At 44.2% G+C, this 27,616-nt stretch overlaps 1 protein-coding gene across 1 annotated transcript; it reads left to right on the top strand.

The window, feature by feature from the left end:
• Nucleotides 1-407: 407 nt before the first annotated feature.
• On the top strand, nt 408-26,312 carry LOC147462701 (putative xyloglucan endotransglucosylase/hydrolase protein 28). Its single transcript, XM_086527119.1, has 4 exons — nt 408-851; nt 19,024-19,124; nt 19,250-19,458; nt 25,711-26,312. The coding sequence occupies exons 1-4, from the start codon at nt 572-574 to the stop codon at nt 26,150-26,152; spliced, it is 1,032 nt and encodes a 343-aa protein (XP_086383245.1). The 5' UTR covers nt 408-571; the 3' UTR covers nt 26,153-26,312.
• Nucleotides 26,313-27,616: the final 1,304 nt, after the last annotated feature.

Here is a 27,616-nt window from a genome sequence, read left to right as displayed (position 1 = left end):
TGTGCGTGGTGATGAACCATTGGGGGAAGGTAGATGGTTGTGCGGTAAATAGGGAGGAGCAAGAGTGAGAAATTGGTGCCACATTGCAAGGAGCTTTAGGGAGGAGTAAATTGTAGAGGTTAAGCGCTCTCTACTTTTTAGCGTTGAGGGCCGTATATCATGATTTATCTTTTCATACGAAGGAATTGCTAGAACCACTCTCTACTATCACTTCCATTTTCAACCAACATCCTTTTGCAGCCAATCAAATATTTTTTTTTCTAAGAAATACGAAAAGTACTTTTAGTTGAGGCTAAAAGGATCCTGCCTTTGGGCAGGCGAAAAAAGGTCGTTGGCGTAGGAACTCGTGGGAGGCAGCACCAACTCAAGTCAAGGCGTAGTATACTCGTGAGCAAGTTCTCGGATAAGCGAAGGTAGTTAGGCAACGGAAGAGGAAGGGAAGGAGAAGGCAAAAATGTAAAGCCACGACGGGCAAAAGGAGACGGAGAGAGGGGACCATTTCTCTCTCTCTCTCTCTCTCTCTCTCTCTCACACACACACACACACACACACACACACAGAGCAGCGCATCATGGGTACCTTGCGGGTACTTATTGTAGTGTGCGCTATTATGGTATTCAGAGAGTTTGGCGTCCTGTGCGATGGCGAAAATATGCAGAAAGGAGAGGTTACTGCAGCTTCCATGGCAGCTGCTGCAGCATTATCATCATCCTTATATCGAGTGCCTGCATACCGGGGGCGTTACAAGGCCCAACGCTTCTCATCAGCCTTTGCCAACCTCTGGTCGCCAGACCACCAACGTGTCTCCTCAGATGACCTCTACGTCACCCTCAACCTTGACCACCACTCAGGCATGTTCATTTTCCTTTCTCACAATTACATCTACTCTTCGTAGAAAGGATAGGTTATTTGTATCTATTTCAAATCATCCGAGCTTAACACATAACAAAACAGCTGAAATTCAAAATTTTGGCTAGATTCTAAGCTAGATTTTAAGCTAGTCCTCAAGAAAACCGGCAGAATAAGACACATTTTCGAGCAAAAATAGACAGACATTCCACAAGACCACTTCCTTCCCAGGAAGAGATGGTCAAGAACTTGTGCTTCAAAAGTACACAAAACTGGATATACATGTTGATGATTGATCAAAGCATTTCTAAGCAGGGTCAACAGCCCTTGACTAACCTTGTACTGCCTTTTTATATGGGGTGAGCTTAGGTTTAGCAATTGTGTTTGCTTTACCTTAGGTTCATTTGGAGAGTTCTTTTCTGAGAGACTATTGGAAGATTGGTTAGAAGAGTTACCGTTCTTATCATTCTTACTGTTCTTATCGTTCTGAGGAGTTTGAGTGGTACTTGGAGAAGTCTTGTTTTCCTTAGGCTTTCCCTTGTTGTGCTTCATCTTCTGTGCGAGAGCAATCGCTACCGCCTTGTTGAGATCGATTGGGTCGAGGACTTCGACATAAAACCTGATATAGTCGTCCAACCCAAAAATGAAAGCCTCCTTGCGCTCATCATCCGATTTGCGTAATTGGGTGCCGAGCTGCAAAACAAAAACATAACTAGTATATCATTTTCCTTGAGACTGCACCAATCGTCTTTCAACCGTGCTAGGTATTGTGGTGGCATAAACCGCGCCTTGAGCTTGTCTTGGAAATCGGCCCAATTGAAGGAAAGGGGCGTGTCTTCCTCGACTTCCTCTAGGTGCACGGTCAACTGTGCTTCTTGCCATGCGTGGTACCAATTAATGGCATCACCGGCAAGGTACATAGCTGCCGTCAAAACCTTGCTATTTCCTGTCTTCTTAGTTGTCGCAAAATAAGCATTAAATTGATGCAACCAAGAACGAATAATAGTAGCATCCATCTTACCATCATACTTACTGAACGTGAGCTTCTCTATGACGGGGTTGTTGGAGTCCGAATCTCGGCTTGCGCCACTTGATGAACCACCAACATCTTTGGCCGGCTCGAGCTTCGAGGTGAGAACCTGTCGCACAACTCTTGCATTCGTAGGTCTTTGTGCATCTCACGCTCTGTCTCCAAGGCCGCTCGTCTTTCTTCAGCCGCCACGCGCACTTGCTCACGCTCACGCTCAATAGCTGCCTTTCTTTCAGCTTTTAGTCTTTTCGTTCCGCGGCCTCCAAGCACGCTTCGTGATCCAAGGATGCCTGTCTGTCTTGGCGTGCACACTCCACGGCAACGCGATTCGCTTCTTGTTGTGCCATCATGTCCATCATCGACTTAACCAAAGCCTCCATAGGATTTGGTGCAATCCGTGGCGTAGATGGGGAAGGGGGAGGGTCAGAAAAACCTCCTGGTGGGGAAAATTCTTCTTCGCCACTGCCATGCTCATCACCTCCATGCGAAGTATCCATTCCACTTCCGGTAATTACCATACCCTGAAGTCTTGGGTTCTTAAGTTCACGAGGAACTTGGGTTCTTGTGGTGCTTGGGGTCTTGGGTTCTTGAGTTCTTGAGGTTCTTGGGTTCTTGCGGTTCTTGGGGGTCCTGAGGTTCTTCTGTAGCTTGCAATCTGTGTTAGAGAAGGATCTTCTCTTCACCCGAGCTCTTCTCTTTCCCGCGGGTGCACCCCTTGACGGCTTTGCGCTCACACCAAGGTTTCTTTTTTCCGCCTCACGTCGATTGGCTGGCGGCTAAGTGCACGGTCCGCTCTCAATGAGTGAAAAGAGGCACAAGGGGAGGCTGGAGAAGCCCTTCTTTCCTGGGTTTCCTGTCACTCTTCAAAAACACGATTAGGAATTGACACGCCCAAATGGACTTGGGTTACGTGCGACGCAACAAGAAAAAAAAATTTCTGTGGTTCTTGTGGTTCTTTCCTTGAGTGATACAGAACACTGCCAAAGCTCTGGTACCAATGTAAGGTGCAACAGAAGTGAATGTTGAACCTTGCTCAAGATGAGTGCTCCGAACTGTGCTCAAGGGTTCCTTTTACTTACGGAAGGGAGAGCCTTCCATTCCTTTAGTGAGAGAGTGCAATTATCACAAACAAAGTGAATGACATTGTGAATGAAGGTGTTGAGACTGAGAGATAAAGAGAGAAGAATACGACACCAGAATGTTGTCTAACCCTCCTCCGAAGGCCCCACTCTATGGCGAGAGCGGTCTACTATTGATTGCACAAATCTCTACAATGCAATGGACTTGCCGACGATGAGGACGACGACGAGACGGGCTGAAATCTGGAAACGCTAATGTCTGAAATCTGCAAATCTTTATTTGGTGAATTCTGACTCTATGTCGGTGACGATGTTGATGGCGATGCGACGACAACGCGCTGAAAACACAGATGCTGCAATCTGTGTTTTCCGGGCTGAAACTGCAAACTTCGATGGATCTGACCGTGCAGCAAGGATCTGCTGTGCGGGAAGGTGAGATCTGCGAGGTTCGGGACTTCTATTGTGATGTGTCTATGCTGAAAACTGAAAACGCTGATGCTTCTGTGGTCATGTCGCGATGAATCTGCAAAAACGCTAGGATGCTCTACAAACTCAAAAACGCTAGGGCTGATGTGTGTCCGGCTGCAATAACGCTACTGATCTGGTGAGTCCTGCTGTCACCAGGCTTGCTTACAGATGCAAAACGCTAGGGCTGATCTGCAATGGAAGGAAAAACGCTGGCTCTTCTTGTTGATTGCTGAAAACACCGAGTCTTCTTGCTGGGGGGGGGGGGGGGGGGGGTTTTTCTTGCTTGAGAAGATGCACTGTTGGATGTCAGGTCCCTGCTGCCTCTTCTACCAGAAAGTGCTAGCGCTAGGGTTTTGTATATATCTCCTTGTCAAAATTGCCCTACCTAGTTTCCCAACAAAAGTCACTTAAAAATAATAAGTGAAAATTGACTAAAATAGGGAAAATAGGTATATGCACTGTAAAAATGCTCCTGATGGGTTCTGATGGAAATCTGACGATCATGCTGTTTGCAACCAGAGGATATGCATCTACTCTAAGTGTTTGGACATGCACGGTCTGCGAACAGACTCACAAAAGTGCCAGATCACTTCCTAGGCTAGACTGACTGAACTGACCTGAACCCATGTCATGAAGTAGCTTGTCCTTGTACACATAAGGTTAGATGTGCACGTAACAGACAAAGTTTACTAGGCCTTCTTGGAGGGTCCTCTACGCAGGATGGGTTTCTCAGACACTTGGATTAGAGGTGTGTCAGATCTCTACAGATGCCTCTTTCTATTTTATGCCGAGGCGATGAGCAGAGTCTTGGTTTCACAGCAGCTTGGTCTGCATGGCTTAGCGCTCCCTATTCGGGGCGATGAGCTACTGGATGCTGAGTTTACCGACGAATGAGCTCTGTACTTGGGGGCCAAGAGGCCAACCTGCACAGGTGTGAGCAGGCTCTAGGGATGTTTTGTTGTGCATCAGGCGCATTGAACAACTGGAGGAAGACAGTGGCTTTCCCGGTTGGGAGTGTCATCACCCGAAGCGGAATGGATGCTTTGCATGAAGATGATGAGCATGGGAGTGGCGAAGAAGAGTTTTCCCCACGAGGAGATTTTTTTGACCCTCCCCCTTTCCCATCTACGCCAAGGATTGCACTGACTCCTATGGAGGAGTTGGAGCAGATGTTTATGGACAGGAAGTTAGAACGCGAAGAAAGAAATGTAGAAATAGAGCGTGAACACGAGGAAAGAATGGCAGCTATAGAGCATGAGCACAATGAAAAGAAAGTCGCCTTGTTCCGATTCTTTTCTCAAGTGCAGGCAGCACAGATGCGCTAGAGATTCGGGAAAGGGAGACTCTCTCAGTCTCTTCTTCTCCAAAGCATGACACACAGGATTTGCATGAAGAATTGCATGATGATGTGAATGATAATGATAAGCATGATGATTTGCATGATCAAGATGTGATTTCTCACAAGCATGATGATTTGCAAGAAAAAGATGTGATTGTTCACAAGGATGATGGTTTAGTTGATACTTTGTCTAGTGAAACTAACCTCATTGTAGACTTGATCAATCACGAAGAACCGATCTTGGCTCTCGAGTCAAGGTCCAAAGAACGTCCTTAGGAAGAACCGATCTTGGCTCTCGAGCCTAGGTCCACAGATTTCCCACAGGAAGTATTATGTGTTCGCATGATTAGTCAGTACGCAGTGTTCGAGTGTTTCATTCGTATTTTAGTCAGCGTCTTTATGTGATCCCTTTTCATAGGCATGCCATATTGTATGTTGAGGACGATTCGCTCATGAATGAGCACGGATGTATGCGGATTTCTCATGAAAAGCTGAAAAGTATGCATTCAAGGAAGTCACATTCCATGTCTCTTCCTTGGCATGACACAATCATAGAGAGAGCACAAGAAGGATTAAGCATCAAGCATAGGCATTTCCATTGTGATTTGCCGCAGTTGATTGATTTAGATCAGAAAGATAAGATTCAATCTCATTGTTTGCATGTGTGTGGTGAACGGTTTGGCACTCCGTCTATTTGTTCATCTACATTGCATGCATAGTCTTTAAGGAAGACTAGAATTTTTTCAGTCACTTTACATGGAATGGATATGTTCATGTTTTTGTGTTGAAAGTGGTTTCACGAATTTTCATCGTCGGAGATTCTTGAAGAAGGTAGACGCATGACTATAGACAAAGATGAAGCATCGAAAGATCCACAGAAGATTTTGTGTCGCTTTTGGCGCGGCCCAAAGAAGCAAGCGATGCAGACCTTTATGAAGTTCAAGTATTGCATGACCCACGCATCAAAGTGGGCCGGCGAAGAGTCCTTTCTAGGATTCCCGATGTTGTTGGCGATCTTCCTCGACGCCATACAGTTTGGTACCAGTACCTCACTTTGAAAAGGAGGGGATGTCACGTGACACATCCAACCCTGTGTGTCCGTGGTCAAGGTATTTCATGACCAGGGTTCAGTTCAGTCAAGTCAGTCTAGAATAGGAAGTGACCTGGTACTTTTGTGAGTCTGTTCACAGACCGTGCATGTCCAGACACTTAGATTAGATGCATATCCTCTGGTTGCACACAACGTGATCATGAGCATTATGATTAGAATCCATTAGGAGCAGTTTCGAGTGCATAAAACCTATTTTTCCTATTTTTGACATTTTTCACTTATTATTTTTAAGTGACTTTTGTTAGAAAGTAGGCAGGGCATTTTTGCTTAGTTGTATAAATAGAAACCTAGCGCTAGCACTTTCTGGTAGAAGAGGCAGCAGGAACTTCGCGTTCAACAGGCACCTTCTCAGCAAGACTCCCCACCGGCGGTAAACCTTGCGTTTTCAGCCACAGATCCAAGATCAGCCCAGCGTTTTTCATCAAGGACAGCTTGGAGTTAGCAGAGACATCAGATCAGCCCTAGCGCTAGCAGTTTGTGTTACGTGACACATCCAACCCTGTGTGTCCGTGGACAAGCTACACCATAACAGGGTTTCCGTCAAGTCCAGTCAGTCTAGATTAGAAGTGATCTGGCACTTTTGTGAGTCTATTCGTAGACTGTGCATGCCCAGTCACTTAGCACAGATGCATATTCTCTGGTTGCATGCAGCATGATAATCAGTATTCCCATCAGAATCCAATAGAATCAGTTAGGGGATTTTTCCAGTGCATTTTCCCTATTTTTGATATTTTTCACTTATTAATTTAAGTGACTTCCCAACAAAAGTAGGTAGGGCAATTTTGCTAAGAAAATATATAAGCAAACCAAAGCTAGCATTCTTTGGCAGATAAGCAAGGAGCACAAGTGGCCCCTAGGCAGCAGGTACTCCCTCCCTCTCAGCAAGAACCTCTACACCCCTTGGCGTTTTTGGTCATACCTCATCGCGCACATTCAGCCTTGGCGTTTTGTCACCACCCACAGTCCCCTAGCCCCGGCGTTTTCAGTTTCCCTCATCGCCAACATCCTCTAGCCTAGCGTTTTCACTAACACCAGCCAGGCTGCAATCCTCTAGCGTTTTCAGCCTTCAGTCCACAGCATACAGAGCAGCGTTTTCAGCACCAATTACGGCAGCCTCAGCGTTTTTTGTCAACGATTTCAGCAACAAGAAAAAAGCAGCCAGATCAGCGTTTTTCAGCCCTAAAACCTGCGTTTTTCAGCCACCCAAAACAGCCCCAGATTCAGCAGATTTTCAGCCATTAGAAGGTCGCAGATTTCAGCCCTCAAGTCGCCGTCGTCGTCACTGACATAGTCACAAGTTGCATTAGTTTTCCATGCATCATCATTGTACCACTTTGTGCAATCAATCGTAGACCACTCTCGCCAACGAGAGTGGGGCCTTCTGAGGAGGGTTTTACAGCGTCTTTGGTGTCGTATCTCTCTTCTCTCTTTCTCTCAGTCTCATACACTTGCACGCACAATATCCACTCACTTTGTTCGTGATCATAGCACTCTTCACAAAGAACGGAAGGCTCTCCCTTCCATAAGAACTAAAAGGAACCTTGAGCAAATATGGATCACTCATCTTGAGAAAGTACAACATTCATTCCGCTGCACCTTACATTGGTATCAGAGCTTTGGCAATGTTCTGTATCACTCAAGGAAAGAACCACAAGAACCACAAGAATTTTTTTGCTTGTTACGGTTGCACGAACCAAGTTCGCTTGGGCGTGTCGATTCCTTATCGTGTTTTTTGAAGAGATAGGAATCCCAAGAAAGAAGGGCTTGTCCAGCCTCCCCTTGTGTCTCTTTTCACTCATTGAGAGCGGACCGTGCACTTAGCGGCCGGCCAATTGACGTGAGGTGGGAAAAAGCAACCTTGGTGTGAGCGCAAGGCCGCCAAGGGGTGCGCCCGCGGAAAAGAGTAGAACTCGGGTGAAGAGAAGATCCTTCTCAAATGCGATTTGCAAGCAAAAGAAAACCTCAAGAACCTCAAGAACCCAAGTTCCTCGTGAACTTAAGAACCAAAGATCATAGTGCATGGTCGTCACCCAAAGCGGAATGGATACTTCGTATACAGGTGATGAGCATGAGAAGGCGATGAAGGATTCTCCCCACCAGGAGATTTTCCAACCCTCCCCCTTCGCCATCTACGCCACGAGTTGGAGCCACGTCTATGGAGGCGATGGTCAAGTCGATGTTGGACATGATGGCACAACAACAAGAAACGAATTGAGTTGCGTTGGCACAACTCGCAAGCAAAGCAGAACAACAAGAAGCTAAGGACCGTGAGCGCGACGAAAGAAACGCAAGACTTGCCGCACAACAAGAAGCTAAGGACCGTGAGCGCGACGAAAGAAACGCAAGACTTGCCGCACAACAAGAAGAAAATCGCCTTGCTTTAGAACGCAACGCGACGCATGGAAAGAAAGAAAAGAACTAAGAAATGAGGAAGCGGCAGCACGAAGCACGGCCTTAGAGATCGAGCGAGAGGCTCAAAGAGGACTACGAACTCAAGAATTGGTTCGACAGGTACTTGCCTCAAAATCCGAACCACCCAAGGATCGTGGGAGTTCATCAAGTGGCGCAAGCCACGATACGGATTTCAACAACCCGGTCACAGAGAAGTTGACTTTCAGTAAGTATGACGGTAAGATGGATGCTACGGTTATTCATTCTTGGTTGCATCAATTTAATGCTTGTTTTGCGACAACTAAGAAAACAGGAAATAGCAAAGTTTTGACGACAGCTATGTACCTTGCTGGTGATGCCATAAATTGGTACCACGCATGGCAAGAGGCACAGCTAGCCGCGCACCTAGAGGAAGCCGACGAATTCACGTCCCTCTCTTTTAGTTGGGCTGATTTCCAAGACAAGCTCAAGGCGCGGTTTATGCCACCTCAGTACCTTGCACGATTGAAGGACGATTGGCGCGCTCTCAAGCAGAATGGTATGCCGGTTATGTCTTTCTCTAATCGTGTTTTGCAGCTCGGCACTCAATTACGCAAATCGGATGCGGAGCGCAAGGAGGCATTCCTTTATGGATTGGACGAGTATATCAAGTATGATGTGGAGGTACTTGGTCCAATCGATCTCAACAAGGCGGTAGCGATTGCTCTCGCATAGGAGATGAAACACAAGGGAAAGCCAAAGGAAAGCAAGACTTCTCAAGGAATCCCTCAGAATTCTCAGAACACGCAGAATGGTAACTCTTCTGGCCATTCTTCCTCTAATTCCTCGGAAAAGAACTCTAACAATGAATCTAAGGGTAAAGCTAAAGCACCTGCAAAACCTAAGCTAACCCTTGATGAAAAAGCTTCACAAGGAATTGTAGGAGGATACATCACGGCTGAAGAACAAGTGATCTATGCTAAAGAAGGTAGATGTTTTCAATGTCACGTCAAGGGTCACATTAAGAAGGCCAGTCCTAAGACAGTCCCACCTAAAGAACAAAAGGCACCCGCAACAACCACAAGCACTATCACAAACCAACGTGCATTTTCTTCTGACTCTGACACACACATTGATGAGTCTCTCATGAAGTGTTATGGTCATGTAAAGGGACAGCGTTTTATCATATTGTTTGATCCAGGCAGTATGCATGATGTGATTAGTCTCCCTCTTGTTGAGAGAGCCCGCCCGCCTGAGGTTAGCCAGAAATCTCCTCTCGAGGTTTCTGGCTTTGCTCTTGCTATGAACTCTCTCATCACGAAGGAGTGCCTTGATGTTATGTTTACTGTTCAACAAGCTTCTTTTTGTAGGAAATTTCTTGTGTCTCCTCTCTCTAGATGTGATATGAATTTGGGTATTAGATGGTTTCGTGAACTCAACCCTCTCATTGATTTTGAGGCTAACACTCTCACTCTACATGCCAAAACTGATCTCCCCCTCATCATTCGTGCTGAGGAGGGTTTGCATTCTTTGCCTCTCATCTCTCATGTGCAGGTAAAGCGTGAATTACGACGAGGAGTACAAGCGGCATTCATCTATGTTGCTCCGGTTTTCCAGAGCATTCAAGCACGAGCTAAGTATTCAGAGTTGTTTACGAAGTTTAAACATCTCTTTTTGCTGGATGATCTTCCACCTCGTCTCCCACCCGAGTGGCCGGAGGACCATCGCATAGAGCTTATGGAGGGAACCCAGCTTGTCAGTAAGGCTCCCTACCGTTTGAACAAGACACAGAAGGAAGAGTTAGAGCGATAACTCACGGAGTTGTTGGCTAGAGGATTCATATGTCCTAGTGTAAGTCCTTTTGCTGCTCCTATTTTGTTTGTTCGCAAGAAGGATGGTTCGTCTCGTTTGTGTGTTGATTACAGGGCACTAAACAAAATGACCGTCAAGAACAAGTTTCCGATGCCTCGCATTGAGTATATCCTTGATAGGCTCAATGGGGCAAAGGTTTTCGGCAAGGTCGATCTCAAAAGTGGATACCATCAGGTATGGGTATTCAAAGGCGACATTTTCAAGACCGCTTTTCGCACCGAGCGAGGGCAATGGGAGTATATTGTTGTGCCTTTTGGATTGACAGGTGCCGTGGGTACATTCAATCGTCTCATGGTAGGTCGTTTCGGCGATATGGTTGGTGTATGTGTGTTCAACTTTTTAGATGATATTCTCATTTTTTCTGCATCGTGGGAACAACATGAAAGAGATGTTGAAAGGGTACTAACTTGTTTGGATGAGTGTCAGTTGTACATTTTAACTAAGAAGTCTGAATTTTTTCTTATTGAAGTCACTTATCTGGGTTATATCATTTCTGCAGATCCTGCGAAGGTGGAACAGGTTCGTAATTGGGATTTGCCCAAAACTGCATATGATGTGCGTTCTTTTCTTGGTTTATGTCAAGCATATAGTTCGTATATAGAGAATTTTGCACGCATTGCTGCACCTATGACTGCTGTTTTGAAAGGGGTAAAGACTCGTCGTCCTTGCGTAGACTTGCTCGAGGCAGCCATTGAGGCTTTCGCAGCTCTCAAGGTTGCGGTGAACAGAAGCACCGTGTCTTATCCTTGCCTCTTCGGATGATCCCTTTGAGGTATGGACGGATGCGAGCAATGTCGCCATAGGCGCTGTGCTTCAACAGCATGGTCGTCCTGTAGCTTTCCTTAGCCGGAAGCTCAATAGTGCGGAAAAGAATTATTCAGTTTATGATAAAGAACTTTTGTCTGTCAACACTCTCTTAAGCATTAGAAGCATTTTTTGTATGGTAGAGAGTTTACAGTCCGCACAGATCATGAAGCCCTCAAATGGCTCCAGTCTATGCCTAGTGCATATTGGAGTGATCCCTTGAGGCTTTCGTAGCTCTCAAGGTTGCGGTGAACAGAAGCACCGTGTCTTATCCTTGCCTCTTCGGATGATCCCTTTGAGGTATGGACGGATGCGAGCAATGTCGCCATAGGCGCTGTGCTTCAACAGCATGGTCGTCCTGTAGCTTTCCTTAGCCGGAAGCTCAATAGTGCGGAAAAGAATTATTCAGTTTATGATAAAGAACTTTTGTCTGTCAACACTCTCTTAAGCATTAGAAGCATTTTTTGTATGGTAGAGAGTTTACAGTCCGCACAGATCATGAAGCCCTCAAATGGCTCCAGTCTATGCCTAGTGCATATTGGAGTGATCCCTTGAGGCTTTCGCAGCTCTCAAGGTTGCGGTGAACAGAAGCACCGTGTCTTATCCTTGCCTCTTCGGATGATCCCTTTGAGGTATGGACGGATGCGAGCAATGTCGCCATAGGCGCTGTGCTTCAACAGCATGGTCGTCCTGTAGCTTTCCTTAGCCGGAAGCTCAATAGTGCGGAAAAGAATTATTCAGTTTATGATAAAGAACTTTTGTCTGTCAACACTCTCTTAAGCATTAGAAGCATTTTTTGTATGGTAGAGAGTTTACAGTCCGCACAGATCATGAAGCCCTCAAATGGCTCCAGTCTATGCCTAGTGCACATTGGAGTGATCGCCAAGCACTGTGGTCACAATTTTTTGAGCAATTTGGAGGTTTGATTGAGTATGTGCCTGGAAAAGCTAACCCTGTTGCAGATGCGTTGAGTCGCAAAGGATGCTCTTGAGCCAAGGACCACATTTTCTATTCAGGGTGAGTCTTTTGACAGCATGAAGAATCAATATGCGGATTCCGAGTTTGGTAAGTATTGGTTGCAGGCTCTTGCTTCCCAAGGGCCAAGCAACTATCTCATTCGTGATGGATTGTTGTTTTTTTGTCAGCGTTTATGTGTGTTGTCCGCTCTCAGGCCAACCATATTGCATGATGCACATGATTCTCTCACGGGTGGGCACAGGGGAATGAACACCACATTGGAAAAAATTGAACGATTTTTTTATTGGCCTAAAATGCGAAAAGATGTGTTTCGTTATGTCACACAGTGCACTATATGTCAAAAGGTAAAAGCTCCTCGGGGTAAGCAGCAAGGCCTCTTGCTTCCGCTGCCTATTCCCGATGGACCTTTTCAGGATATTTCTATGGATTTTGTGACTAACCTACCACCAAGTTTGCATTCAAGGAACACTCAAATGTTTAACAATTGTTGATCATTTCATCAAATTTTGCATGTTGATTCCTTGTAAAGCCACAATGACTGCACAAGATGTAGCATGGTTGTTCATTAAGCATTGGTACTCCCTCTGTGGTTTGTCAAAGTCAATTGTTTCAGATAGGGATGTTAAGTTCACGTCCAATTTTTGGCGCGCTCTCTTTGAAAATTTTGGCACTAAGTTACATGATCAGTAGTCTCAGTGGGATCTCTATCTCCCATTGGTTTAGGCTATTCTAACTGACTCCTTTTCTTCTGCTATTGGTCGAACTCCGTATGAGGCCGCTTTTGGCCGTCCTTTCCAGTCACTTTTGACTCGATCGGTCAGTCAAATGCCTGATGCCAATCCTGAAAGTCAGTCATTGGATGAGATTTTTGAGAGTGGGAAGCTTCGGCTAAGCAAGGCTCAGGAATCTTATTCTCGGCAGGCTAACAAGCATCGTCAGGAGGTCTCGATCAAGGAAGGAGATTGGGTATATCTAAGAATCATGAAACAACGTTTTAAGGAAGTTGGAAAGAAATGTCCTAAGTTGTCTTTTCGTATGTATGGTCCATTCCTAGTCATTAAAAAGATAAATGAGGTTTCAATGAAATTGCAGTTGCCTAACTCATGGTCAATGCACAACGTTTTCCATGTTTCTTGGTTGAAAGTGTTTTAGGGAACACCTCCAAAGGACATTTCGGAAGAAGAGGAACCAGAGATCATCGATGAAGCTGAAGTCATGGAGCCGGAGCAAGTGTTGTTGCATTGGTTTTGCCATGGTTCGAAGAAGCAAGTACGACAACACTTTTTGAAGTTCAAGGATCGAGGAACCCACAAAGCAGTGTGGGTAGACGAAGAGTTCTTCAAGGATTATCCAGAGTTGTTGGCAGACTACAAGGAAGCCATGCAGCTCGGTACAAGTACCTCACTTTAAAAAGGAGGGGATGTCACGTGACACATCCAACCCTATGTGTCCGTGGACAAGCTACACCATAACAGGGTTTCCGTCAAGTCCAGTCAGTCTAGATTAGAAGTGATCTGGCACTTTTGTGAGTTTATTCGTAGACCGTGCATGCCCAGTCACTTAGCACAGATGCATATCCTCTGGTTGCACACACAATGATCATCAATATTCCCATCAGAATCCAATAGAGTCAGTTAGGGGATTTTTCCAGTGCATTTAGCCTATTTTTCCTATTTTTGATATTTTTCACTTATTAATTTAAGTGACTTCCCAACAAAAGTAGGTAGGGCCGTCGTCGTCACCGACATAGTCACAAGTTGTATCAGTTTTCCATGTATCATCATTGTACCACTTTGTGCAATCAATCATAGACCACTCTCGCCAACGAGAGTGGGGCCTTCTGAGGAGGGTTTTACAGCGTCTTTGGTGTCGTATCTCTCTTCTCTCTTTCTCTCAGTCTCATACACTTGCACGCACAATATCCACTTACTTTGTTCGTGATCATAGCACTCTTCACAAAGAACGGAAGGCTCTCCCTTCCATAAGAACTAAAAGGAACCTTGAGCAAATATGGATCACTCATCTTGAGAAAGTACAACATTCATTCCGCTGCACCTTACAGTTTGCAACAACAGGAGGCTAGCGTTTTTGCAGCAGAACACAGTTTCAGCCCTAGCGTTTTTGATCCACAAGAGGCCTAGCATTTTTGTAGATCATCGCGACAAGACAACAAGAAGACCAGCGTTGTCAGTTTTCACCAGTCAGACATCGTAGAAAAAGTCCCGAACCTCTTAGATCTCACCTTCTTGCAGCAGATCCTCGCCGCACGGTCAGATCCCGCAAAGTTTACAGTCTCAGCCCGGAAAACGCAGATTTCAGCATCTGCGTTTTCAGCGCGTCGCCGTCGCATCGTCGTCATCGACATCGTCACCGACATAGAGTCAGAATTCAGCAGATAAAGATTTGCAGATTTCAGCCATTAGCATTTTCAGATTTCAGCCCGTCTCGTCGTCGTCCTTATCATCGTCGACATCATCGGCAGTCCAAAGCATTGCCGTAGGGAGTGGGGCCTTCGGAGGAGGGTTTGACAACATTCTGGTGTCGTATTCTTCTCTCTCTATCTCTCAGTTTCAGTACCTTCATGCACAGTGTCTTTTTCTTTGTTTGTGTCCTTTGCACTCTCTCTCTAAAGTAACGGAAGGCTCTCCCTTCCGAAAGTAAAAGGAACCCTTGAGCACAATTCGGAGCACTCATCTTGAGCAAAGTTCAACATTCACTTCCGCTGCAGCTTACATGCACGGAGGAGCGCTTGAGACAGCCCCTTGTTTGGAACCCTATGGTTAGCACTCAGAAAGGCCACTTGGTTGGTAGTAGGCCCCATGTTTCTTGGGGTCCCATGGCAGAGGGTCCAACACACACTCTAGGCGATTGGCTTCAATTCTCAGGTTTGCCAGAGGAGGTACAGAGCAATTAGCTACAGGGCATGAGAGGGGTGTAGAGCATGTGCTAGGATATCACACTACATAGAGGCTCTACCAGTTGAGTGACTCACTTCTCTAGGGACAACAGCTCGCCGATGGATGGGAGCCTTCACGTGACTGGAGGTCCTCATTGCAGTTCGCGCTTGCTTAGAGTCTGTACCCTCCATGTTCTTTGAGATTCAGGCCGAGGGTCGACTACATATAGTCTTAGTAGAGGTTCCACAGGTTGCAGAGTGCTGTTTTCAGAGGATTCGAAATGTAGGCATCTGTGGGAGGACTTGTGTCATAGATTCTGACCCAAAAGATCTTGAGATAGGCTACTAGAGGCTTTGGGCTTGGGAGAGTTGCCCTTTGGCACGAGTGCAGTGGGATTTTGGAGAGTGGTTTTGGAGAGACCCCTTCTCTTCAGCCGACCACCCTGGGATCCCTTTCTTTCAGTACACTGTTCGACTGGGGCGTCATATACTGGCAGCACGGAGAGAGGCTTGTCCTACTGCAGCACTTCATTGGTAGGAGGAGGGTCTCAGAGTTGAGTGTAACAAACTGTTGACGTGTCAAAGCCTTGAAGAAGAGAGCCAACTTGCAGATGTCAGCCGAGGGGCCAAAACCCTAAGAAGAACAAGTAACAGAAGAAGTGTCACAAAGTGATGACGTGGTTGCTCGAGAGCAAAAACCCTAACCCTAATTTATGCAAGAAACCCTAACTGTTGAAACCCTAATTCTGAAAACCCTAACCCTAAAACCTGCAAACCCTAATTTTAAAAACCCTAACCCGAAAACTTGCAAACCTTAATTCTAGAAACCCTAACCCTAAAACCTACAAACCCTAATTTTGGAAACCCTAACCCTAAAACTTGCAAACCCTAATTCTACTGCCAGAAACCCTAAAACTGTAGAAATCCTAATCCTAATCCTAAGGACAGCAGAGAGATCTCCGCGTTTTGCACTAGCTGATGACGTGGCAGGTTATACGGATTTCTGTGATTTATGCTGGCAGCTTTTGGCATTGCTTTTTGGACCAGAAGCTTTTGAGTTTGAAAGCTTTTCATGTAAACTGCTTTTTAGGCCAAGGGTCTTTAAATATGAGGCTAGGGCTCATTCTCTCGAGAAGGTGCAGAGTCTCGAGTACCGGCTTGTACTGTGTTGATGCAATATAAAGAAATATTGAAAGGGGCGCCAAGGTTTGGGGCCAATACTCTCTGGGGTGGAATTCCGCCACTCCGTGTCATGTGTCGTCTCTCTCCGTGTTCTGCTACTCCCGGGTGGAGAAGTGAGAAATATTGTTTTGGTATTGTTTAAACCTCGGAACGACGTAGGCCAATGCCTGGGGAGCGTTTGGTTGTATGCTTGTAAAATAATTGTTGTTGTGACTTCCGGCCTGGACCTGGATGGTTATGCGGGAGGAGTATTAAGAAGTCTGAGCAGTGGTTACTCTCGGCACCTCCAAACGACGCAGGCTGCGGTCTGGGGGGCATTTGGTTGTAAAAGGCCTCTATATCTCCCTGCCCGGACCTTTTTAGGTTATGCGGGAGGAGTGATGGGGGAGTCGTTGAATATCTCCCGGCCCGGACCTTGTTAGGTTATGCGGGAGGAGTGTTCATCGGCGGCTTTATGTTTCTATGTCTTGTAACATGCATATGTAAGCATTTGTGTTGCATTGTGATGTGCCAACTACTGAATATTCCTAATTGGATGAGATTGCCTGGGTATGTAATTTTAGTGCATCAAGACACACGTCGAAGATCAGTAAGGTCTGGGTGTGATGGCTAATTTTACTACCCGGAATATCAAGAGTTCCAATCTAGACGAAAGGAGAAGCTAACTCCTTGATCAAAAGAGTAGAAAGGAGAAGCTAACTCCTTAATAAAAAGAGCAAACTGATTGTCACTCGGAAATTTTTGAGCTAACTTGCGTTGTTTTGCAGGTACGCTGTAATCGAGGACGATTACTCTCTTTCAAGAAGGGGAGACATAACAAACTGCTGACGTGTCAAAGCCTTGAAGAAGGGAGCCAACTTGCAAATGTCGACCGTGGGGCCCAAACCCTAAGAAGAACAAGTAACAGAAGAAGTGTCACAAAGTGATGACGTGGTTGCCCGAGAGCAGAAACCCTAACCCTAATTTATGCCAAAAACCCTAACTGTTGAAACCCTAATTTTAGAAAACCGAACCCTAAAATCTGCAAACCCTAATTTTGGAAACCCTAACCCTAAAACCTACAAACCTTAATTTTGGAAACCCTAACCCTAAAACCTGCAAACCCTAATTCTGTTGTCAGAAACCCTAAAACTGTAGAAACCCTAACCCTAACCCTAACCCTAAGGACAGCAGGGAGATTTTTGCGTTTTGCACTGGCTGATGACGTGGCAGGTTTTACGGATTTCTGTGATTTACGCTGGCAGCTTTTGGCATTGCTTTGTGGACCATAAGCTTTTGAGTTTGAAAGCTTTTCATGTAAACTACTTTTTAGGCCAAGGGCCTTTAAATATGAGGCTAGGACTCATTCTCTGGCATGCTTTCTGGAGAAGGTGCAGAGTCTCGAGTACCGGCTTGTACTGTGTTGATGCAATATAAAGAAATACCGAAAGGGGCGCCAAGGTTTGGGGCCAATACTCTCTGGGGTGGAATTCCGCCACTCCGTGTCGCGTGTTGTCTCTCTCTCTCTCTCTCTCTCTCTCTCTCAGTTCAGTTGTTATTTGAAGTGCTTAAAATCTGTTCAATCTGCTCTTTTGTAGTGGCACGTGGTGCCCGCCTTGTGACATCGAGTTCTTGTCAAGCTTTTGGGTGAGGTTGTGGGACTCCAGACAGCTGCGGCGAGTCACTTTGTTCCAGTGGCTAGTTGCACACAGAGCTATAACAGTGGGGAGTTGGCTAGTACATAGTGCCTTTCGACAGCATGTGTAGCTTGTGACCATCCTTTGTAGAGTCAGCTCACTCTCTGTGGGACTGCCCCATGGCACAGAAGGTTTGGCTTCGGGTTCTTTGGCTGATGCCAGCTCTTTCCACAACGCAACAGTACACTTGGGGTGCAGCTGCTTGGTCCACCCTCACGGGCCCTGCGCTATAGTTTGAGCTATCTTCCACGAGCAGGATGATAGTGATCTAGGGGGGTCGACCTACACTCCAGCCTGCTACAGAGCTTACCCCCCAAGAGTGGTGCAATGAGAGAGAGGTGTGTAGGGAGCTCGTATGTGGCCTGACACTCTGGTTCATTTTACGGGTCTGTTGCTTCTGCATCTTCGAGGCTCGCCCTGTCTCACTAGCGGAGGCTGTTCGTGACTTTTGGCTGGATATTCTAAGGGGACAGTTCGAGAGACTTCAGGCAGCTCCGACCGCATGCGGGAGCGCAGAGAGGCGTTTCTACGACTCTGGTGCCCTGGCCCTTTCTTCACCGTGGTCCGGGGTGAGCTCAGATGGCACTACCGTCTACCTGTGTGGCTTTTCCCTCTTTCCATCTCTTGATTTAGCCCTCATTGTACATCTGTTGTTTTTCATTGGTAGATGTAGCCCTTTCTCGTAGAGGTGGTTGTAGCAATATGGACAGTTTTATTAACTAATGGAAGGATCTTTTTCTCGAAAAAAAAATGTCGTCAACATCGAAGTCCGTTCACATCAAAGTGTAGGGCTCATCGAGAGGACTAATTTTGACCTCTACAACTTCAAATTCTCAACTATTTTATAGGTTTTGACAAATTTCGAAAGAACCTACTTTTTATGCTTGCTAGAGCAAACCTGAGCATATTTAACCATACTTGTCGATCATTTCCCATGCCTGCACATTTCTCCATGCATTTTTTCAGCCACCACTTGGTTAAAACACCTATCGAAAAGTAGTCAAACATCTGACTTCTTCCTCTCTTTCTCTCTTTGATGTGGTCACAGTGAGGTTCGTTTTCATAGGCAGACGACATACATAGCGAAGCGTACATGATTTCGTACATACATTAAGTGCTACATACATGCATAACACTTAAATACATACCTATGCTTGCAACATACATATGTTAATCATTGCATACATACACAACACACACTAGTCAAACATACTTATGTTAATCGCTACATATATACACAACGCACAATCATCAAACATATGTAAATAACCCACATACACAGACAAACTCAAGCCAGTATGCGTTATGCATAAGATTACCTTCTAGAATCTACTCTGAACAATATGTATATATTTCAATTTCCATGCAGGAAGTGGATTCAAATCCAAATCTTCATACCAATACGGTCTATTTAGTGCAGCCATAAAACTTCCTACGAACAATTCTGCAGGCGTGGCTATAACATTTTATGTGAGTTTCAAAATTTAAATTGTAGCTTAAGCATTTATATGTATGCTTATACTACAGTCTTCAAGTCTAATTTACGGTATTTAAATGTAAGATTTGAGATCTAATGGTGCCTTGTTTTATTCTAGACTTCAAACAATGGAATCTACAAACACAACCATGATGAGATAGATTTTGAATTCTTAGGAGTGCTTCCTGGCGAACCCTTCGTGGTCCAAACAAACGTCTATGGCAATGGTAGTACTAGTATTGGCAGAGAGCAACGCTTTCATCTTTGGTTTGATCCAACAATTGACTTTCACCATTACAGCATTCTGTGGACTCCCAATCACATAGTGTACGTTTCTATTCTTTCCCAAAATTTATGCATGGAGAGAGAGAGAGAGAGAGAGAGAGAGAGAGGTGTTCTTGATCCAAGGAACATTACAGCATACTTTAAGTTGGAAACATATTCTTAATAAATGCACTAATTTTATGGTTTGAGATGTGCTAGAAAAGAATGAGAAACACTTATAATTCTCAAACTTCTAACAAATTGCTACTAGAAGAATCATTATTGGTTTGGTTGTGAGTAGGGGCATGCTAGAAATGATTGCCTCAACACCGCCCAAATGGCAAAGAGATACCCAAATGTGCTACAGCCCCTAAGCGAATATCTTTCACCCCACCCAGACCTTGAAACCACAAAACATGTGAATTGATTTGCTAAATTGATAGAAATGTGAAAGCCATGTGCTAAGTTTGTGTGCATGTGCGCACCCTGTGTGTGTGTGTGTGTGTTTTTAGATGTTTTATGCTTTTGTTGCCCTAGAATAGAGCATTTTAAAATGACAACCCAAAATGGCCAAAGCTGTGAAACATTGCATGCCACATTGAGATTGCCAAAAGAAGGTCAATCTATACCTTTGTGCATGCATTACGCTTAAGGGCAAAGAAAGTTAACCCAAATCCTCATGTGGAAAGTATGGCTTAGGGATATTGAGAAATTCACATGCCTGTATAATATTCCAATCAAGATCAAGTTCTCGTGGTGGAAGTGCGACATTTCCATAGAATTCAAACCAGCTCAAGCTACCAAAGAGGATTCTCTTTTACTAGAAAAAGAATAGAGCGAGGATAGTAGAGAAATTCCATACATATTGCAAAAAAGGAAAAGCCTATGGCTTCATAATATGTAGACTACACTACAAACTCAATAGAGTGCCCATATAAAGTAGCCATCATTTGGCTTCCTTGGATATAGGATGTCTTTAATAGCATGCAAAACTCTGTTGATATGAACCACATATCACCAGGTTTGATTTGTTTTAAATGTAACCATATGACTAATTTTTTGCAACCACAGTTTGATATTCGTTGATTCCTTTTGGAGTCACAAATGCATAATCCTACTCTTAATTGCATGGTGGAGAAGATATTTTGTAAGCAATGGAGGGGCTACATAAAGCTTTCTTTCATGGCACTGGATGGGATGTGAAGGTATTTAATGAGATCAAAGGCATATCAAATTGTCTATCTAAGCTTAAAAGTCTTTATTTTGACATTCCTCTTATTCCAAATGTTGCATAAAGCAATTTATAATAGCTAGAAATCTATATGATGCTAAAAAGAGATCCTACTTATCTTTTGAAGATAGTGTCAAATAAGTTTGGAGACACTGGAGTGGGGAGAGCTAACCAGATACTTCTTGAACTCCATGAGTCACTAGTCCCCTATGGCTCCCTAAAGCAGGCGACATACCATTGAACCCTGTGTGGAGGGATACAGCCAGAAAGATGAACAATTAAGGGCTAAGACATCTTACCCACCTCTAGGACATCAACAACATGAGATAAAAGGTACTAATCAGCTAGCTACTCAGTTCAATCTACGTGGGACAAAGTATCTGCTGGCGATTATAGTTTTGGAAGGGCTCAACGACTGTTGTATGCCGATATGCAAATCCGAGCTCGAGTGAAAAGCCTGGCGATTGCCCCATGACAAGCACTTTGGGAAACCGAAGTCCAATGATGTTTATCTCTCTCTTATGAACTCGACTGAGTGGTTCTCTCCCCTTAACAAGCAATGGGGAAAATAGTGGCTTGAGGAAAGATGGAAGGCGGTAGTGAATAACATTTGGGGCCCTCAATGGCCCATGGCAACGAAGTGCTTTTGATGGAAGGTATTGTGGGAGGCTTTGCCGATAGGAGTGAAAATTTAGGCCAGAGGGATCGGCCCAGATAGATGCAGTGGTTGCAATATAGCTGGTGAGGACCTCCTTCACCTGTTCAAGGACTACCCAGCTACCAGTGGCCTTGCAAGGAGACTGTGAAAGTGGGTTCAAAAGACATAAAGGATAGGTTTCTACAAGACTACCTTGTTCCTTGGTGGGACGAGGATGAAAAGCCAAGCTCTCCTGGTATGCACTCAAATCGTAAGGTTCTACTACTTTAAAGAAATTTGGAAGACCAGAAACCTTAGGGTGTTTGAGAATGCTCTTGTAAAGACTAGCTTCACGGAGATAGTACTTGAATGCAAGGAATTGATTGCCTCATTGGTAAAAGGGAGGCCTCATATGAATGGCTTGGGCCGTTCTGACGGGTTAAATTTGACCTGATGAGAAGAAGGGAGTTTCTTCTTTGGGAAGCGAGGGCATTGCCCATTGTAATCCGTTTCCCTCAAGGCTCGTCACGAGCTTTAGGCACCTTTATACAATGTTTTGATAAATGCAATACATACACTCACTATTATACAAAGGGGGAGGGATTTTGCTGACAGAGTATCTGCTGGCAACAATCATAGTTCTGGAAGGGCTGGACAACTATTGTATGTTGATATGCGAATCAAAGCTCGAGTGGAAAGCCAGGCGATGGCCCCATTACAGGCACTTTGGGAAAGCGAAGACCTAGGATGTTTATCTCTCTCTTATGACCTCGACTGAGTGGTTCTCTCCCCTTAACGAGCCATAGGGAAAACAGTGGCCGGAGGCAAGCTGGACGGTGGTAGTGAATAACGTTTGTTGCCCTCAATGGCAATGAAATGCTTTCTATGGAAGGTATTGTGGGAGGCTCTGCCGACATAAGTGAAAATTCAGGCCAGAGGGTTCGACCCTGATAGATGCAGTGGGTGCAATATAGTTGGTGAGGACCTCCTTCACATGTTCGAGGACTACCCGGCTACCAATGGCCTTGGATGAAAACTGTGAAAGTGGGTCCAAAGGACATAAAGGCTAGGTTTCTACAAGACTGACCTGTTCCTTAGAGGGACGAGGTTGAAACGCCAAGCGCTCATGGTATGCACTTAAATCATCAGGTTCTGCTACTACAAAGAAATTTGGAAGGCCATTAACCTTAGGGTGTTTAAAAAGTCTCTTGTAACGACTAGCTTCACGGAGATAGTAGTTGAATGCAAGGAAGTGATTCCCTCCATTCGTAAAAGGGAGGCCTCAGATGAATGGCTTGGGCCATTCCAATGGGTTGAATCTGAACTGATGAGAAGAAGGGGGTTTCTTCTTTAAGAATCTAGGGTATTGTCCTTTGTAATTTGTTTTCCCTCAAGGCTCGTCATGAGCTTGAGGCATCTTCATACAATGTTTTGGTGAATTCAATACATACCCTCACTTTTATAAAAGGGGGAGGGATTCCACTGATAGAGTATCTGTTGGCAATTCTAGAGGGGCTATACAAGTGTTGTATGTGGATATGCAAATCCAAGCTCGAGTGGAAAGCCTCACCATGGCCCCATGACAGGCACTTTGGGAAACCAAAGACCAAAGATGTTTATCTCTCTCTTATGACCTCGGCTGAGTGGTTCTCTCCCCTTAACAAGCAATGGGGAAAGCAACGGTTAGACGCAAGATGAAAGGTGGTAGTGGATAATATTTGGGGCCCTCAATGGCCCATAGCAATGAAGTGCTTTTTATGGAAGGTATTGTGGGAGGCTTTGCCGACATGAGTGAAAATTTATGCTAGAGGGATCGGCTCCGATAGATGCAGTGGATGCAATATAACACCTTGAATAGGTGTGGACCTCCTTCACCTGTTCAAGGATTGCCCGACTACGAGTGGTTTTGCAAGGAAACTGTGAAAGTGAGTTCAAAAGACATAAAGGATGGGTTTCTACAAGACTTGTTCCTTGGAGGGAAAGGTTGAAAAGCCAAGCTCTCTTAGTATGCACTCAAATCGTCGGGTTTTCCTACTATAAAGAAATTTGGAAGGCCAAGAACCTTAGGATGTTTGAGAATGCTCTTGTAACGACTAGCTTCACGGAGATAGTACTTGAATGCAAGGAACTGATTGCCTCCATTGGTACATTAGGAAGAGAATGGGGTTTAGGAGGGCCTCTTTATTTGGCAGTTTAAGGGAGTCAAACCTCTAGTATTAAGAAAGTAATCAAAGGACATCTTTTGAATTTAAACAGGCAAAACAAGTAATTTATTTGAATTCAAATTTCCCCCCCAAAATGAAATTTAAAATCTATTGGGAAAAACCATATTATATAGCACGTCTACGGAAAGAGCTCGGCGTGTAGATTACAAATCTATAATATCCACTCAGGTCAGAGATCATATGTAGGAATTATGAAGATCCGAAAAACATAAGTTGTCCACTTCTTTTTTGGGAGAAAAAAGTGCATCCTCTGACCACTCTTACACCTCTCTTACACACCCACCATTCTTGCACAAGGTGTGCATCTATTTGTCCAAATGTTAATCACCTCCATAACCTCATGGAAAATATAGAGGCCCTTCTAAACCCCATCCTCTTTCGAATGAAAAGGGAGGCCTCAGATGAATGGTTTGGGCTGTTTTGATGGGTTAAATCTGATCTAGAAGAAGGGGGTTGCTTCTTTGGGAATCCAAGGCATTGCCCATTTTAATCGGTTTTCCCTCAAGGCTCGTCACGTGCTTGAGGCACCTTTATACAATGTTTTGGTGAATGCAATACATACACTCACTATTATATAAAGGGGGTGGGATTCCGCTGATAGAGTATACGTTGGCAACAATTATAGTTCTGAAAGGGCTGGACAACTATTGTATGTGGATATGCGAATCCGAGCTCGAGTGGAAAGCAAGGCGATGGCCCCATGAGAGGCACTTTGGGAATGAGAAGACCAAGGATGTTTATCTCTCTCTTATGACCTCCTTCACCTGTTCAATGATTGCCCGACTACCAGACTGATTTGTTCAAGGACTGTGAAAGTGGGTCCAAAGGACATAAAGGATAGGTTTCTACAAGACTGATTTGTTCCTTGGAGAGACGAGGTTGAAAAGCTAAGCGCTCCTGGTATGCTCTCAACTCGTTAGGTTTTGCTACTTTAAAGAAATTTGGAAGGCCAGGAACCATAGGGTGTTTGAGAATGCTCTTGTAACGACTAGCTTCAAGGAGATAGTACTAAGGAAGCGATTGCGTCCATTGGTATACGGGAGGCCTCATATGAATGGCTTGGACCGTTCCAACGGTTAAATCTGACTTGATGAGAAGAAGAGGGTTGCTTCGTTGGGAAGCCATGGTACTATCCATTGTAATATGTTTTCCCTCAAGGATCGTCACGAGCTTGAGTCACCTTTATAAAATGTTTTAGTGAATGCAATACATACACTCACTATTATAAAAGGGGGAGGGATTCCCCCCCCCCCCCCCCCCACCCCACCCCACCCCACCCCAATGTGGCAGTCTATCCTTCCCTCATGCCCCTGGCAATATGAGAGAGAAAGAGAGAAACAGAGGTGCGACCGTTGAAAGTGACACCTTTGTACTGGTAGGTGTATAATATGCATTATGTCCATTAGTATGCTCAATACATGTACTTCTATAACGAATATGCACATATATACATAATTTGTCATTACTTGATGTAAATTCGATCACATTAGAACAACAATCACACTAACATGGGCGACATTAGTGTGCACACATACGGCCTCACATGGGTGCGAGTATGTGTATAAGTACATGTACACATGTACATAAACAACACAAGAAAGATATTCATAGAGGTAAGTATTGCATCCAAGACAAACAAGTGATGCTTCCATTTGTAGAGTTTCATTATGATTTATTGTTTATTACGACAAAGGTATGGGCCTTGACTAGGCATCATTCATGTGCTTTTCTTTTTCGTTGGCACAATACCCACTTAGCTTATAGTACATACAACTTTTCACCTATAAGGTATGCAAGGAAAAAGAATATGCACATTGTTAATGGAATAATGGGGCTGCTTTCACAATTCCTAAAGCAAAATTTTATCGTATATAACTGTGTTAGCATGTTGAACTTGCCTCTAACCTTTATATTTAATCAAATTTCCATCTTCAAGTTGCCTCTAATGTTTCTATTTAATAATAAATCCATCTTCAAGTTCACTTGTAAGCCATGAGATGAAGACGTGAGATTATATTGCAAAATGTGACAACAATGAGTTATTGTTCTTCTGTCAGACAACAAGTTGAGTGAACTATAATCATTATTATCCCTATTTTAAATCTCCATACCATTGTTTAGTCAATCCATCATATGAAGCATGTTTTTTCATATGTTTTTCCATAGTTTTTGGTTATGATTCTCAAAGGTGATGAAGTCAGGTAAAATGCATGTTTGAACAGGTTTTCTATAGATGGAGTACCAATAAGGGAGATGAAGAATTCTAAGGAATTGGGCGTACAATACCCATCAAAACCTATGTCGGTGTACGGAACAATATGGGATGCATCTACATGGGCAACAGAAGGCGGAAAGTACAAGATAGACTTTAGGTTCTCTCCCTTTTCAGCAACATATAAGGACCTTGTGCTTCATGGGTGCATGCAAGGACCCCATTCCTATGTAGAAGAGAATATTGGTGATCTTGATATGGAGGAAATTTATTCTAATTGCAACCTCCAAGATAGCACAAATGATAGTCCCATTTTTGACAATTTCCTCACTTATGATCAAGAGATGGGACTACAATGGGTGAGAACAAATTACATGATTTATGATTATTGCTCAGACCTCTCACGGTATCCGCATCAACTACCAGAATGCCAACAAAATGTTGTGAAATAAATCGGAAACAGAAGGCTATCATACAACATCATTCCCAAAATGCTTGATTCTTACAATACTATATATGCCACAAGCTTCTCACTTGGAAATCTCTTCCATCACACAAAGCATTATATATCATACATTTCTTCTCAAAATATCACAAACATAGTTACGTGTAAATTAGCCCCTGCTAACCTAGAAATTGTTAACAGTATTGTCCAAAATCCATTGCTTATGACTAGGGCACACACTTTTATGCTACATACATCAACTTCTAGAATGATTACGACACGTTTAGGGCTTGCCAAAAAACATTTTTCCTAACCAAACAAAATAAGGGAAAACCTAAAAGTTCTTCTATTTTTAGGTCAAAATTTGAAGCATTCCTTTGGTATTTAAGGTAAAAACTATAAAATCTTGCTGGTTTTCTTCAATGCAAGCTTGGAATATAGCCAAGAAATTGAAATTTCTAGCCAATTAAAAATGCACTAAAGAAATGGGGCTACAATGATTATTTCATAGACGGCTCACAATACCCACATCAACTTCCGGAATGCTAAATAAATAAAAACTAAAAGGCATTATATGACCTCATTCCAAAAATGCTTGATGTTTGTAGCACTGTAAATATCTTGGAAATCTCTTTCATCACACACAGCATAATAAAACTTACGTTTTCCCTTGAAAACTCTCATATAGTTTTGAGTGTAAATTACCCCTTGTAATCAAAATCTGTACAATAACATGTGATTTCAATAGAAGGGGTTAATTTATCTCATGAACTTATAGAAAATATGCATACATAAGGGTGTTCTAAATTAGAAAGGTGAAAATTTATGTACATAAGGGTTCTTTAAATAAAGAAAAGTGCTACATAAGGGGTCTCTATATACATCAAAAGAAGTAGAGAGGGGGTGTAATAAATACATCTTGAATGCACCTGATATACAAGATCTCTATATGGTGACGATCCCCCCCCCCCCCCCCCCCCCCCCCCCCCCCCCCCCCCCCCCCTCCCTCCCTCGCACGAGAGCACCTCGCCATCCTCATGCACACACTAGTGTTGCATTATGAGGCAGATGTTGTACTTCGCCATGCATGACATGGTGGGTTGGCCTCACACACATGCACACCCTATGTTTACATGCCTTGCACACACATGAATGTGGCCAACCCACCACATCATGCATAGCAAAGTACATCAGATACTACGCATAATGCAGCCGCAGCGTGTGTGAGAGGATGACAAGGTGTCTCAACTCGTAAGCACTACAAATGCAGCATGTATGTGAGGAAATTCATGATCTATGGCATGATGACCATAGCAAGCATGCTTCCTTCTCTCTCTCTCTCTCTCTCTCTCTCTCTCTCTCTCTCACACACACACACACACACACACACACACACACACACACACACACACACACACATGACCAATCACTTGCAACTTATTTTAGGTTGCATCACTCAAGCTCACAATCA

This window comes from Adiantum capillus-veneris, chromosome 2 (genome assembly GCF_014529385.1).
Source record: "Adiantum capillus-veneris isolate H3 chromosome 2, ASM1452938v2, whole genome shotgun sequence".
Classification (NCBI taxonomy): Eukaryota; Viridiplantae; Streptophyta; class Polypodiopsida; order Polypodiales; family Pteridaceae; genus Adiantum; species Adiantum capillus-veneris.
The sequence above is the reverse complement of the archived record's forward strand: the minus strand, read 5'-3'. Positions and strand labels throughout refer to the sequence as shown.